A 16,218-nucleotide genomic window follows, 5' to 3' on the forward strand; every position below is an offset into this window, starting at 1 on the left:
AAGGTAAGTGAGAGTATTTCCCATACCATGTTTATTACAGCCTATATACAGGTTCTTATCAACTCAGTTTTGTCAGTTTATGAGAATTAAAATTTGCATTTGCTTGAAACAAGTGAGCAAGTCGGCCAGTGAGGAGTATTATTATTGTGATATGTAGTCTCTGATTTATTTTACCCTCGAGTGGCAGGTGGCTGGACTTAACAAAATTGTATCACTACTTCTTTCTTGCATTCACTTTTTGAGTTATTTTGATCGTCCAGAGTAACTGTAGACATTGTTTCTGGGAAGAAAAGAGACATTTTTCATTTTGGATGATGTGTGCAAGACAATGGAAAGTTGTATAGTTATATTTGAGAGTTTTATACTTGAATATTTGAGAGAGTTGCAGTATTCTTACATATATACATACTACTCATACAATCATGTTTTCTAATTTGCTCCTAGTTGGAAACAATAAAAACCTAACCATATTTTGAGACAGTGATGTTGTAATAATGTAAAACTGATGTTGATGAACACTATTCTCCCAGAATGCAATGCACAATGGAAATTAAGGACGTTCTGACAAGAGTGATTGATGGTTACAGCTTGAAAAACTAAAACCTAAGCAAAATATTTTTTAGAACTTTGTAAACTTAATACCCACTACTTGTATTTTAATTTGATAAAGGTGACTTTAAGCATTTTTGGTTTTTATTTTAAAACTTTTTTTCAATTGATCTTTTTACATTAATCATCATCATTATCGATTCGCTCATTATATTATTTTCCTCTTTAAAAACTTGTAAAATGAAAAAAATAAACATTTGTAGTCAACAAACGGTACAGAAATTGCTAAAATATATCACATGTGTTCCATATCTTCCTTGTAGCTTGATTAATTTGTCTTAAACCTAAGCATAACATGTTTAACAGTATTCCCCACTGTTGGCTTGTTAAGACCATATTTAACACTCGTGTTGTTATGATTGAAAATTGTTGTTATGATTGAAAATCAACACTTTTATTGACGTTTTCATCGATTTTCTTCCTTGTTTTTGTCCCTTTTTTCAACACTTGGCGCCTTTTTTCAATGTTTGTCACTTTTGACGTTTTTAACATTGTTAACTTCAGTTTTACAGTTATTTTGGGAAATTATGTTCAATAAACCTAATTTATAGGAAATTAAACCTAATGTTTGAGTTAGAAAAGCAGAAATTAGGAATTATTGAGACTAAAATTAAAGGAATGGATGTTGATGATAATCACAGACTGGAATATGTCAACTTTTACTCAACACTATTTCAACAACACTTCCATTTGTTTTACAATGCTATAAAATAGAATAAGACCCAAAATTAATGAAAGTAGAGATTTGTACTTGGCAAAGAGCGTTGGAATCAATCATGTTATTTTGGGGAATTAAAAAGAACATTGATATAGGACAACATGAGGACAACATGCGGGTTAAAGCTAGAGTGTGTAGTTTTTGTCTCCCCCATGAGGAAGTCTTTAAAATGACAACAACACTGTCAGCGTGTCCACATTAAAAACAAGCTTTCTATGAGTGTGTTTCACCCCCCACACCCGTCCTCCACCCCCCACACCCGTCCTCCACACAGTTACTTATAGCCAAGGAGGACACAGAGGATTCAAAAAACATGATGGACTTTCAGAAGAGGTCTTTGTCTTAACTCCAGTTTTTTCGGAATGCGAAAGTCACCGGACGCCACAATCTTCTGAACATAGTCTGAGAAATCCAGAGAGAGTTGTGTGGAGCTGATGGTCTTAATTAATTAATAAATAAATAATATAAATTTGGGCGGCTTTGTCTCAGTGGTAGAGCGGTTGCCTGGCAATTGGAAGGTTGAAGGTTCTGGCCCTGCAGTCCCATGTCGAAGTGTCATGGGCAAGACACTGAACCCCGAGTTTCCCCCAATGCTGCCCCATCGGAGTGTAAATGTGTGTGTGTGTGTGTGTGTGTGTGTGTGTGTGTGTGTGTGTGTGTGTGTGTGTGTGTGTGTGTGTGTGTGTGTGTGTGTGTGTGTGTGTGTGTGTGTGTGTGTATCTGGTGAGCAGGTGGCACCTTGTACGGCAGCCTCAGCCACAGTGTGTGAATGGTTCCTGTACTATGTAACAGCGCTTTGAGTAGTTGTTAAGACTAGAAAAGTGCTTTATAAATACAGCACATTTACATTTAATTAGCTTTGTAGCAACTCATTTGTGATGTAACGGATGTTCATTAATATCTAAAAGTTACGCACTAAAGATCATGAGCCACAAATACGCCAACACATATATTTCTTATTCACTGACTTATAATATACACATCAAAGATAAAACTGCTTTGCTTATACCTAAAATATAGAAGTAAAATGATAAAAATACGAAAGAATGAAATATTAAAGAACATTTATTTTACGTGGCTTTTATAGTTCAACATCATCAACGTCATCTTTAGCCCAAAAAGTAAAAACAAAACAAAAATGAATAATCATAAACAATAAGAGCATGTTAAAGTTAGAGATAACAAAGTATTTCCAGCTTTTTAACTTCTTAGTGACTTGTTCAACACATCATAAGTTAACAAGTTAATCATTAACATGTGAAATAATGCCACAGTAACTGCACATGAATCATCAACATGTATATATTATACTAATGCTGTTTTTGTACTCTAGCACAGGGGTTCCCAAAACTTTCAGCCCGCGACCCCCAAAGTAACGGTGCAAGTGACTCGCGACCCCCCCCACTATAAACATTGCGCGCAACCGCGCACGCACTACAGGCGTATCCAAACATGAGCATATTGACAACACAAAATAACACAACAGCCATGACATTATTCTACAGTAATTTACTCATTACTTTAATTTGAACTTAATCTCACCTAATGAGGTGGATGTGCAGTATGTTAGGAGCACAGCAAGTTAAAAAGCTCTATATTTTAATTTAAAATAGTTTTTATATACATTACACACTAGGCCAAAAAAAAGAAAAATCCATTTTACCTATTTCGGCCATACAGTATTCGGTATTTCGTGGTGTTGGTTTTAATCGGTCTGGAGTAACAACTGTGGGCATCAGCGATGAGGCGAAGGTAACGCCAGGGTCGGTAACGCTGCTACCACCATGAGTACGGCGTGGATGGACTCCGTTCTGAATCAGAAGGCAGCGCCGGGCGCTCGCTCTGTGGAAGGAGCGGGACACGGAGCTAGATGGCCGGGGGCTGCCTACGTGTTTATACAACTTTATACATCCTCAAACTGGCTGGAATCACCACCTCCTCTCCAAGGAGGGCACCAGCAGGGACAGTGTCTGGAGGAAGTTCAGGCAGCAACTGGCAGAGGAGCTGAGACACGAGTTTAGAGGAGGAAAGGGAGCGGGTGCGCGGTCCGAACCCCGGGGTGGGGGGGGGACGCGGTCCGAGGAGCAATGCGCACAGCAGCAGACACCAACACGGAGGCAGTGACAGGTTAGGTTAGGTTATAAATGTTCAAAGAAAATACTTTTAGGTGTTATTTGCATGTTTACATACCATATTTTTCAGATGTGAATGAAATAATTACGTTTTACTACTACGCCATGATATGAGTTATTGAAGCACCTGGGCAACTCAAGTGTATAATTAAACACGTTAAATTGTACATTTTGGTGTTATTTCGTTTTTCTAAAGACATCCTAACACAATACCTGCATTAATATTGCAATTAGGTATTTATCATGACAGATTATAGAGTTTAGAATCTTGCGGTCCAGTACTTTTGGAATCCCGGCAGTTGTAGTGTTAATGTTGGAGACGCTACTCGGAAAGAAAGAAAATCAAAACAGCTGTTCCCTTTTTATTTAGTTGCTTGGTTTTATTTTAAATTTAGCCACTAGTTTTATCTTGTGTTAAAATCATGGCTAACATGCTATTTCTAATCGTTTTTAAATTTTTATTTTATTTCTGGAAATCAACTCGCGACCCCCCCTCTCTGGCTCGCGACCCCCCCCACTTTGGGAATCACTGCTCTAGCACACATCAGTTACTTTACTGATTACATTTACCAAGAATATTGAGGAAAGAAACTGGAAAAATGTAAATAATGGAAGAAATAATAAAAAGTAGTAACATTAATAATAGTAAGTGAAACATCTCATCACATGGTCATTGTATTAAGGCCATTTCTGTGCACGCACATCAACATGTACGTTGGTTTAACATATTTTAAAATCATAATCTTATCAATACACATTAAAGATACACATGTTAACATTTACATATTAGAAGTAAAATAATACCAAGCATTAAAGATAACATGTGTTTCACATGGCTTTTGTAGTTCATCATCAACATCAGCATCTTTATCACTAGTCATCACTCTATTCATAATAAAACTAAATGAAAAACGAATAATATAAAACCATAAGTGCATGTCAGATCAGCTGTTTTTAAGCTTTTTTATTTTCTCACGTGTTCAATCTGTTCTACATAATAATGTTTTAGCTACAAATGTTGAGAGTAAAACTATAAAAATGTAAGTAGTAGTAAGTTATAATGTTATAATGATAAAAGTAAAACAATCTCATCTAATGTAGCTCAGCGTAAATTCTTTCAGGAAGACATAACTTTTAATCGGTGCACTCCTAAATCAAATCAGCTGTTATCCTAATAAATGGACATTTTTGCTGTGTATAACTGTCGCATATCTGCAACTAGTCTCTCTTGAGTGAAATATAGCTCAGCGTGAATTCTTTCAGGAAGAACTATCTATCTGATGGTTCTACCCTTATACAGATATTCAAATATTTGTATAGCAATGGAGTCTGATCTAATCTAATGTAGCTCAGCGTAAATTCTTCCAAAGACTTAAATACAAAGACAATAAATCTTATATGCATATCTGCAAACATGTCTCTCCTGATTGAAATGATATTCTAATTAGGCCTAAACATCATTATGTTGTGCATACACGTCGCTATGTTAGTTTGTCAAACAACTCATTTTAAAAAGAATAAAACAAGAAAAAATGGTAATATTAAAATAAAATTAAAATAAAGTAAAAAAAAAAAACAAGTATGCATCAAAAGTTTTTTTTAGATCAATTTTTGTTATTTTTTATCTTTGTCTTTCTTTGTAAACATGGTTTGTAGAAAGTCAACTCAACGTTGCAGTGAATGAACCATGAGTTATTACAAAACATCTAAATCCTTCATCATCACATCATTATTCTTCACACCAGGTATACTGTGCATAGCCAGACATTTTTCCCTAGATGTAGTCTGATGTACATTTTCATAATTTCAATTTTTGTGTACATTATACACACAGCATCTTGTACATAGAAAAACAAACATTTCTAATCACAAACCAAAAAATAAAGGTAGAAATTATCTTTTCTAATTGTTTTAGTAGTACATTGTAATTTTCTTTATCATTGTCAACATCATTGTTGTGTACCAGTCATTGTGCATGAGGGCTTGTAGAAGATTAATAAACAAAAACACATCTGTAATATTCAAAAAGTATAAAGCATAGAAAACATTTAAAAGTCTTATATTTATTTCCAGTTATTGTTTCAGCTTTTGCACGTGTTCAACTCATTTTTCCTTCACCAGACTTCAGCTCGCCACAGTATTCACTGCCAGAGCTGGTTTAGTGTTTGTGACGTTTATCACAAAAAAACGTTTACTAAAAAGAAACAAAATCTTATCGTCCATCATACTTAAATTATTTAAGGTAACAGTTTCTAAAGTATTTGAGGTGTTTTAATTATACTGAATTAGATCAAATCTTTAAAGCAAAGGTAATAGTCTCATCTTTTATTTGACTGATTGCTCTTCTTAATGCTCTACTTCAGTTCTCCTTTGGGATTTCTCTGGACATTTAATAAATTCTTCAATGTTTAAATGTTGTTTTGTTTAACAGATATTTTTCAGGATTGTACATTGTTCACTTAATGTTGAAAGCATCTTTTAATCCCTTCAGTGCTTGTTCCTTTGTGATGCTCCTCCAGGCCTCGGGAACATCAGCTGGTTTGGCTTTGTATTCTTCAGCAAATCTTTCATTGTATTGAACCAGGACGTACTTCCAGTAGTCCGATGCCTCGATGGTTCTATCAGGAGGAATGTCCCAGTCTGGATAGTAGTCCATGTAGTCCTTATAGGGATGGTACTCCCATTTAGTTACTGCGTTTCTGAATTTACGTTCACTGTGCACATCTGTTGTACACAGTGTTTCACTCAGCTTCTTAGTGCCCACCATCCTGTATCTACCAAGACCCTGTGGCCGATGAACAGCTGCATGATGTTTCTTGTGGTCTTTGCCTCCAGCCTCACAAGGAACTTTACAAAATGGACATTGTTGTCCACAACCAAACACCCGCTTGAAAAGCTCATCTTGTGGTTTGATTGGAAGTTTGTTCAGAGTCTTGGTGATGTCTTCAGAGTTTAAGAATTCCTCCTGCAGCTGTTTCTTCAATTCACCCAATGCTTTAATGAGGCTCTTTGTAAATGGACGACATGTGCTTTGGATTTGAAACAAGGTGGTTTTTACAGCCTCCTCTGACATTGAGATGTCTCTGATCAGATGTTTGCGCATGTTGTTGATGAGCTTTGTGATGCTTTCCTGGTTGTCTGGCAGCAAAACACCGTCATCTCCTTTTGAGGCTTGTTCTGTTGCTTCTGTTATTTTGTTAACTATGACCTGCAGGTTCTTACTTTTCAGTTTGCACAAAGTTTTGTCTTCTGACATATTTCGCAGAATTTGCTGAAATATCCAATCTTTAACATAAATCTCATACATACAAATGTACTTGACAAAACTCTCAAACTTTCCCTTTTGCAGCAGCTCTTTCTGAATGTTGTACTGGAAAAAGGAGCGTGAACTGTACTCTGCTGAATGGGAACTTGTCAAAATCTGATCTACAATGTCTATTCCCAGAGATCCACTGATGTTCTCTTCAACAGCAGGTTTGACACAAAGTCTGACAAAATCATTTGCTTTGCGTTGGCAATCATCTCTCTGTTTGTATAAATCGATAAAATCTAACAAGTACTGATTCTTGTACTTCTCCAGCTGACGTCTTGGATTATTGTCCGACATGAATTTTTGGTGCATTTTTTGGAATTCCCTGGAGGCAATGCCACAAATATGAAGTTTCAGGTCAATCTCAAACTGTTTATTTGTTTTGTAGCGTTTGTAGTTCTGTTCAATCTTTTCATCTATTTTCTCCAAAAGCTCTTTTGTGAAAGAGTCATGGTAATCTCCGTTTGTCTTTGTTTTATCAAGAACAAACTGGATGGAAATCTCAATGATACTGTCTGCAAAACTCTGTAAATCTCCAGTTCCCCACAGATATTTCAGCTGCTTCAAATAGTAGTCAATATGGTCTCTTGTGGTCTTAAATTTACCCAGCCCAATTTTCTTTAGGTCTTCAACATTTAGCAATTTTTCATTTACATTCTGATTTGAGAAATGTTTTCTCATTTGTTTGAGAATGCATGCAGATATGTCTCGTTCTTTCAGGTGAGGTATATTTTCAGTAGCTCTAGCCCACATATTTTCAAACTCATGTGCCAGCTGTTCATCAGGCGGTGTGGTGTTTTTGCAGTGACTCAGGAGTTTCATGACCCGCTCTTCAATCACGCCTCTGGATTTCCGCTGTATGTCCTGAGCTTCTTTTAAACCGATTTTCAGTTTAAGGGCATTATCCAAGGAATTACACACAGAATGTTCAACTTCAATTGCAAGACTTTTGATCCTGATGAGAAAGTCAAATTTGTATTTCTCTATCAAATGTACACGTGTGTCTTTTCTTTTGTAGTAGTTTGTGAGTTTTTCCTTCATTATGTTTTGCCGGGCTTCTATTTTCTTCAACAACTCAGATTTTTTTGATTCAACCAATTTGTTCCATATTTCCACCTGAGATTCATTGTCAGCATTTTTGATTTCCAACTCTGCTGCTGTCTGCCAGGAGAGAATCTCTTTCCTGAACTCCCATTCCCATTCACCGAACTCTTTGTCAAGGTTGTCATATGCATGAGCCACAAGAGTGTTCCTGAAACTGAAGATGAAGTTCTCATATTTTACTGCTTTCCAGAGGTTTCTCATCCACTCTAGAAAATCAGGAATCTGTGAGAATTCATTGCTTTTTTCACCTTTCCCTGTCTCCAAAAGATTTTTCTTTAAATCTGCTACAGCTTCACTGTAACCTGTGTTTACTGGTGCCATCGGTGGGGTCCCATGCCAGAGTCCTGGGATGTTCCAGTTGTTTTTTTCCATGTCATAGTCCAGCACATCTGTGAAAGCTTTTATACCGGGCTGCTTTTCCATTTCCGCTGCAATTTGAGTCATTTCATCGAGCTGGTCCAATAATTGTTTTCTTTCTGTCAGATTCTTGGTATGAGCTGAGACTCCACCAACATTCTGGTGCACAAAATGACAAACTGGCTTTTTACCAATCTCCTTCATTCTCAAGAAAGCATGAGTGGCAATTTGCAGAACATCTTTCATTTCTGTTGAGTTCTCCATTGCGATGTTGATAATGGTGACATCACTTAAGCCAATCACAAAGGTTGCCAGCTGGTTGTCATGTTCATAACTGTCCTCTAGTTGTGCCAAATCAGAAGACTTAAGACCTTCTGTGTCAATGAGAAGTATAAAGTCACAGTTCAAGTCCTTTTGTAAATCCTCACTTACTCTGAGGAAGAGCATATAAGCTCCTCTTGTGCATCTGCCACTGCTGACAGGAAACTGCACACCAAACATGGTGTTGAGGAGTGTTGACTTCCCACTACTTTGAACACCCAACACCGTCAGTACCAACAGTCTGCTCTTCTCTCCGACCTTCTTGTGAAGCTCCATTAGCACATCTGTCACCCATCTCTCTGGGATGTTAGACGCATCTCCGTCTAAGAGCTCTAAAGGATATCCATCCAACAGCATTTCAGCTGCCAAACCAGGGAGACGAGATGTTTCATCAGCAGTGTTTGGTGATTGAAACGAAAACTCATAGATCAGCCCCATCTCTCTCATGTAATGCTCTAATCCTAAAGAGCTATCCAGCAAAGCCTGATCCAACCCTGCTGTGAGTTTTGCATCTTTCTTCGTGCATTGCTCTTTAAATTTGTTACGCAGATCAGTCAGTTTGTCCCGAGAATGTGAATTTAACTTCAACTTCATCCACTTAAGGAAATAATCTCTTTTTTCTTTGTCACTTGTGGATAAGATTTCAATAAAACTCTTAATTCCTTTTGACAATGTTTGTTTGCTTTGGCCCTCTCTGATTTTTAGTTTTTCTGCCTGTAGCTGAGATTTATACTCTTCGAGGCCTGAGTCACCAGTGTCTTTCATCCTACATTCCTCCTTCTCTAACTTTGATAACCTTTTCCAGTTATCTCCTTGCAAAGGAAGTTGTTCTTTCTTGTAGTCTGGTATAGGTCGCTCTCCGATTCCTTTCACAATGTCCTCAGCTGCCTTCCTTTGGTCGTCACTTGTGCGTTCATCCACAGATAGACCAAGTTCAACAGCTTTGTCAAGCATATTTGCAATGCTTTTTGTGGTTTTTACATCTTTGAGGGATGTCTTGATGGCTGCACAAAGTCTTTTTGAAAACTCTGCTACATTTATCCTTGGATCCTTGATTTTCACACTGGTCTTTGGTAGGTCTAATTCTTGTAGTGTTTTCTTGACAGACATATCTTCTGTACTATTCACCTCCTTGCGGTTAAAAACAAAGAACAGTTTGGATTTCACATCTTCAAGAGAAGTCAGAATCTTGTGCTCCTCTTCTTCAACTTTGTCCAGGAACACAAAGACAGCAGTGGACACATGACAAAGAAAAGCGAACTGTGCGAGTGACTCACAAACGTCTCCTCGCAAATTAGCGAATGCAACTGGCTCTGGAAATATGTTAAGATTTTCAGTACCACTGGGAAGGTACCAGCAAACCTCTACTAAACCATTGGCAATGTTTCTTTTTACTTCTCCACCTTCCATATCTCTGTGTATGAACGTATTGTTGTTGGACTGACCAAAGCTGAGAACATGATTCAACCACTGGGACTTGGATAAACTGCAGTTTTTCAGTCGCACAAAGGAGTAAAATGGAATCTCTGCTTGGATAATGTTGTCTTCTACAAACCCTTTTGATTCAGACAAATCATGTGGACGCCACTCTTTAACGATGTCTCTCAGAGCCCAAAGCATCAGGGTACTCTGACTGTTATTGGCATGGGGCAACAGCAGTGGGACAGAAAACTGGCACATGGACATCTTGAGGGCCAGTTCCTGTTGCAAGAAACTGTCAGCACAAAGGAAGAGTGCTACTATGAGGTCGAGAGGGTTGACCTTATTATCCTCTGCAGTGTAAAGATCATCATCATTATCATCATCGTTAGGGGGTGGCTCTGGCTCAGTGGTAGAGCGGTTGCCTGTCAATTGGAAGGTTGGTGGTTCACTCTCTGGCCCTGTAGCCCCATGTTGAAGTGTTTTTGAACAAACCACTGAACCCCGAGTTGCCCCCGATGCTGCGCCATCGGAGTGTAAATGTGTGTGAGTGCGTATCTGATGAGCTGGTGGCACCTTGTACGGCAGCCTTGGCCACAGTGTACAAATGTGTGTGAATGGTGAATGGTTCCTGTATGATGTAAAAGCGCTATACAAATACAGTAGATTTACTTCGTTGTGTTCTGAAATTTGTGTACAGCTCCTGCATTCAGAATTGAGTTTAAATAGTTTCCTGAGAAAACCCCATGGTATGTCCTCCACAGATGAGACAGCTTCTTCATTTATGCTGTTTTTGTTGATCTCCAAGAGAGACCGAAGAGTGAGTTTGTTAGGATAAAATCCCTTCAGTCCAACTTTGGAGAGAAAGTAGGATAGGACTGTCAAAGAGAAAGAGAAGTTCACTTTGAGAAGAAGTACAACAGACAGCCCCTTCTTGTGTGTGTGTGTGTGTGTGTGTGTGTGTGTGTGTGTGTGTGTGTGTGTGTGTGTGTACACAGTTGTCTTTGCCTTATTTGGCCAACTGTGGATCAGTGGAATAGTTCAAAATACGTGGCTTGAAGGGTAAAATGACTTTGATAATGACGCTTTGGATAAAAGCGCCAGCTTAATTACACATAATGTAAAAAACTTGCTCGCTAAAAGTGGTAAAAAACAACACAATGCTCCTTTTTCAACCTGGGTTTTTATGTCTAAGTGACAATCTTTGACATTGGTCCGGTATGCCAGCCCCCCCCCCCTGCACCCCGTCATCAACACCCAGAGGAGCCGGTTCAGTGGAAGGCTGCTCCTTCCCAACTGTAGGACCAACAGACTCAAGGACTCCTTTGTCCCTCATGCCATCGGACTGTACAACTCCTCACTAGGGGGGAGGAGGAAATTGGGCAGAGAGGACAATACATGCATACATACATACAGACATACATACACACAGTACACATACATACATACATACATACATACATACACAGTACACATACATACATACATACATACATACATACACAGTACACATACATACATACAGACATACATACACACAGTACACATACATACATACATACATACATACACACAGTACACATACATACATACATACATACATACATACATACATACATACATACACTATCGGTCAAAAGTTTGGGGTCACTTAGAAATTTCCATTGCACTCCATTATAGAAAGAATCCCAGCTGAGATCAGTTGCATTGTTTTTTTAACCAGGGCAGTAATCAGATTACATTATGTGCTGGCATAATTGCAAATAGGTTTGCCAGTGTTTTTCTAGTTAGTTTTTTAAAATGATATCAGATTAGTAAACATAATGTGCCTTTGGATGATTGAATGAATGGTTGCTGATAATGGGTAATGTAGATACACTAAGTAAGTCCAAAGTTTGGGGTCGCTTAAAAATTCCTACCACTCCATTATAGACAGAATACCAGCTGATCTGAGTGGGGGGGCTGATCTTTTTTTTTTTTTTTTATACTCTTTATTTAACGTTTTTCATTACAATAAAACAAACAAACACACAGAACTTGGGGCACTGATACATAGATAAGTAGATAATACGTTACAAGATGATACACCTAGTTATGCTTCCTTGCTTTTGTAGGTCAACCATTTAGACCAGCGGTTGTTGTAAGAATGTCCTTTCATACGTAAAAGATATGTCAGTTTTCCATAGAGTTAATCTCCTCCACGACGTCTCGCCAGTGTCCAGCTTGGGAGGGAGATTCTTTAGCCAAGACCGTGTAATTGCTTTTTTGCTAGCAATTGACAGAACTTTAAAAGGTACTGATCTTCTTTTGAAACACTTTTCCAGACATTAACCCCAGCAGAAAAATTCTAGGGTCCTTGGGGATGACATACCCCAAAATTGTCCCAGTAGTCTGACAGATTCCATCCCAATAAGTTGCCAACTTTGGGCAGGACCAAAATACTGAGAGTGATTGGCGTTCTGATGGCCACACTGTCTCCAACATTGCTGTTCTTCTCCTCTATATCTACTAGTAATTTGAGGTGTAAGAAAGTATCTGATTAAGCACTTCCAACCGAATTCCCTCCATCTTTGGAGCTAGTAGATGTTCGTTGTGTCACACATTGAAAGCCAATCATCCTCTGTAATTATTACTCCCAATTCTCTTTCCCATTTAGACTTAATATTTCAAGGTGTTATTTCCATTATATTTCTGCAATCCTTTATATAGTTTGGAAACAGTTTTACAAGGGAGGTGGGTATAAGCTTTCGTAAAATGTTCACAATAGTATTACCTTCAGGAGGAAACCTTTTTTTATTTTCGTATTGTAAAAATGTCTTACCTGGAAATATTTAAATAAGTCTCTGTTCTCAAGATTATAGTCCCTTTTCAGTTGCTCAAATGTTTTAAAGGTGTTACCTTCTACAAACTGGCACAAAGCCACAAGTCCTCCATCTTTCCAGCCTAGAAATGAAGAATCTAATTCTCCTGGCCGAAAGTTTGAGTTACAGGAGGGCCACATCAGGAGTCCAATGACGTCCGCCAATCTGTATCTATCAACCACTTCCTTCCAGATTAACAATGTGCCTTCGACTATACCATTCCCATTTTTGTCTGTAATTATTTTACCTCCCAGACGTGTTTGGGGTTGGGCCCCACCCTGCCTTAGTTCTATTTGTTCCATCCAGTCTCCATTTCTGGGGAGCACCAGCAGACCATGAATCTCATCTGAGATGCATAATAGTATTCCCTCAAATTTGGAGGGCCAAACCCCCCGGTCCCTATTAATTTGGAGTATTTTAAATTTTATTCTTGGTCTGGTCCCGGACCAAATAAATCTGGAGATCAACCTGTCCCAAGCATGGAACTGTGTGCTAGATATTTAATAGGCAATGACATGAAAAGATATAAAAATCTAGGAAGCAGATTCATCCTCACTATTTCCATTCTAGCTGTGAAGTCCAACAATAACCTTGACCAGGCTGACAAGTCCTTTTGTATGTTTTCAGTAAGATTATCAAAATTCAAACTAAATAACCCATCCAAATCTTGAGAAATAAATACTCCCAGGTATTTTAGCTTTTGGCATCCACTTAAGTCTATAGGTCTTTCTTATAAATTTACTAGGGGAGTAGTAATTGCCAGGACCTGTGTTTTTGTGATGTTTAGACTGTAGCCCGACAGTTGACCAAACTCAGTAGAGCTGACATAAACTTAGGGAGCGTTATATCTGGGTTTTGGAGGTATGCGATTACATCATCTGCAAAAAGGGCAATTTTGTGTTCAATATTTGCAAAACTAATTCCTTTATTCCATTATCCTCTCTAATGGCTGTGCCAAGGGTTCAATGAATATTGCAAAAAGCGATGGACTTAGACAACATCCCTGACGGGTTCCCTCTGTGTAGTTGGAAGCTGTCTGTTAGGTGCCCATTAATTTTTACCCTGGCCCGTGGTTTATCATAAAGTGACCGCAGGCACCTAATAATGGTTATTAAAGCCCAGGGTTTCTAGAACCTTATATAGAAAGGTCCAGTTGACCCGATCAAAGGCCTTTTCTGCGTCTAGACTAATTTATACGGCGTTGAGGCCCTGCTTTTTGGTTTGTCTAAGATATGTAATGTTCGTCTTATGCTGTCATGAGTTTGTCGGCCTTTGATGAATCCCGTCTGGTCTCGTGTATTAGGTCTAACAAGTAATACTCCATTCTCCGAGAAATTATGATGTAAAAATTTATAATCGACATTCAGAATTGAGATTGGGCGATATGATTCGCAGTATTCAACATTTTTCCCCTCTTTAGGGAGGACAGATATTACAGCCTCTCTCCAAGATGGTGGGATCTCAGCTCTGCTCAAGTCCAGTTCAAAGAATCGAGCAGGACAGGAGAAAGCTCCTTCCTGAACGTCTTGTACCATTCATTTGGAAATCCATCGCTACCTGGGCACTTATTACTTTCAATTGTCCAATAACTGTATCTAGTCTTTCTGCGTAATGGGAGCAGATAGAGTTTGTTTTGGATTAGACCAAGAGGAAGGTAGGTCCAAGGCTGCCAAATAATCATCAATAGCAGTTACGTTAACTGGTCCTGGAGCAGAATATAGTGTTTTAAGTAGTTCTCAAAGGTCTTGTGTATTTTATCCATGTCATAGGTTAAGTCACCAGTCGAGGATTCTCTAATTTTGGTAATCGAATGCTTCAAATGGTGTTTACGAAGTGTCTAGCTAGACCCGTGTAGCTTTTGGGCCTGATTCGTAAAATGTTTGTTTGCAGAATCGTAATTTTTCCTCAAGTTCCTCAAGTATCATATCTTATTTGTTTTTAGTTTTTGTTATTTGTTCTGAAAATCCTCCATCGTTAGTCACTTGCTGTTTTAATTCTAATTTCCTCAACGTTTTTCCAATCATCGTATTTTAACCTCTTTATTTTTTTAAGATAAGCAGTTCTAGAAATTAGTCTCCCTCTCATTACTGCCTTGACAGTGTCCCAGACTAAGGTGGGATTTACCTGCCCATTATTATTGTCTTTTATACACTCCGTTATTTCCTTTCTAATCTCCTTTGTTGTAGTTTCATTATTAAGAATGCCTATATTAGGCGCCATAATGTGTTTTAGGCCTATTATGCAAACCGATGGTCAGATAGATAATGTTGTGGTCTGAAATATACGATGTTCCAATTAAGCATTCCTCCACTTTAGATCTATCAATGGTGTCATCAGAAACAGATCAATCCTGGAGTGGACTTTATGGGTAGAAGAGTAATGAGTAAATTCTCTTTCTTTAATATGAAGGTCCCTCCAAACATCAAAACAGGCCCATCTCCCTGATGGATATTTGATCTTTGACCGGCCAGTTTTTTGTTTCTTATGGCTTGTTGTATCTAGGACATAATTAGGGATTGTGTTCCAGTCTCCAGCACAAATAAGAAACTCCTACTAAATGAGATAATGGTATCAAAGAACGTTTTCAAGAAAGTCCTGTCGCTCTCTGGCGGGTACATTATATTAGCAATCGTGACCACAACACCATCAATTCTCCCCTTTATTATAACAAATCTGCCGTCTTTATCTCCCTTCTCAGATATAAATTCAAAATTCAATGAATAGAGATTAGGGGACCACCCCCTCTTTTACTATTTCTACAGGAGTAAAAACGTGTTCAGGTAGCCAAATGACTTAAACTTGCCATGTTCTTGTTTAGACATGTGTGCTCTGTAAAAGAGCGATTTGTATCCCATCTTTCTTCAATTTAGCTAAGACCCTTTTCTTTCATGGACTATTCGACCGTTTACATTCAAGGAAGCAATTTTAATTATATGACAGTAATGTATAGAAATACCTTGATGATTGGCCCCTGAAACCAGAACACGAACGAAACCAAAACAAAACAGAAGCAAACTGACTTCCAACGTGACAGCTCCGGAGAAGCTCCTCTTCTCACTCGTGACCCCGTTGGAAAGTCGAGGGTAAACCTCTCAAACTGAGAGGCCCCAAAAAGGACAGTAGAAGCGCCTTTGGAAAGAACCACGTCCATCCTAGTAGTCAACGTAGAGAGGAAAAAAAAAAAAACACGTGCCCTCTCCACCAAATAGTAAATCAGAGCCCAGACAAAATAATGCTGCGTTATGTTAGATATCTGCCTATTTTCACTCGGCTAAGCTCCGCTGGAAATCCTGCAGTTTGTTCTTGGCTCTCAGCGCAACCGCAGCGCCGCTGTTATCCGCCGGTTGCCAGCCACAGCGCTCCGGAGACTCCACTCCGCTCTGGAGC

The 16,218-nt window shown here is 38.5% G+C and overlaps 1 protein-coding gene and 1 long non-coding RNA gene across 2 annotated transcripts; both read right to left on the reverse strand.

The window, feature by feature from the left end:
• Positions 1–2,221: 2,221 nt before the first annotated feature.
• LOC116677246 (uncharacterized) lies at positions 2,222–4,551 on the reverse strand. Its single transcript, XR_004328949.1, has 2 exons — positions 4,229–4,551; positions 2,222–2,321 (listed from the first exon to the last, which is right to left on the reverse strand). It is a non-coding gene; the product is annotated as an uncharacterized LOC116677246 (long non-coding RNA).
• Positions 4,552–5,350: 799 nt separating this feature from the next.
• Positions 5,351–15,982, reverse strand: LOC116677247 (up-regulator of cell proliferation-like). The gene is made up of 3 exons (XM_032507851.1): positions 15,852–15,982; positions 10,643–10,991; positions 5,351–10,375 (listed from the first exon to the last, which is right to left on the reverse strand). Exons 1-3 carry the CDS (start codon positions 15,980–15,982, stop codon positions 5,915–5,917), a joined length of 4,941 nt encoding a protein of 1,646 aa, XP_032363742.1. The 3' UTR covers positions 5,351–5,914.
• Positions 15,983–16,218: the final 236 nt, after the last annotated feature.

Source organism: Etheostoma spectabile, unplaced genomic scaffold (assembly GCF_008692095.1).
Source record: "Etheostoma spectabile isolate EspeVRDwgs_2016 unplaced genomic scaffold, UIUC_Espe_1.0 scaffold00004633, whole genome shotgun sequence".
Taxonomy (NCBI): domain Eukaryota; kingdom Metazoa; phylum Chordata; class Actinopteri; order Perciformes; family Percidae; genus Etheostoma; species Etheostoma spectabile.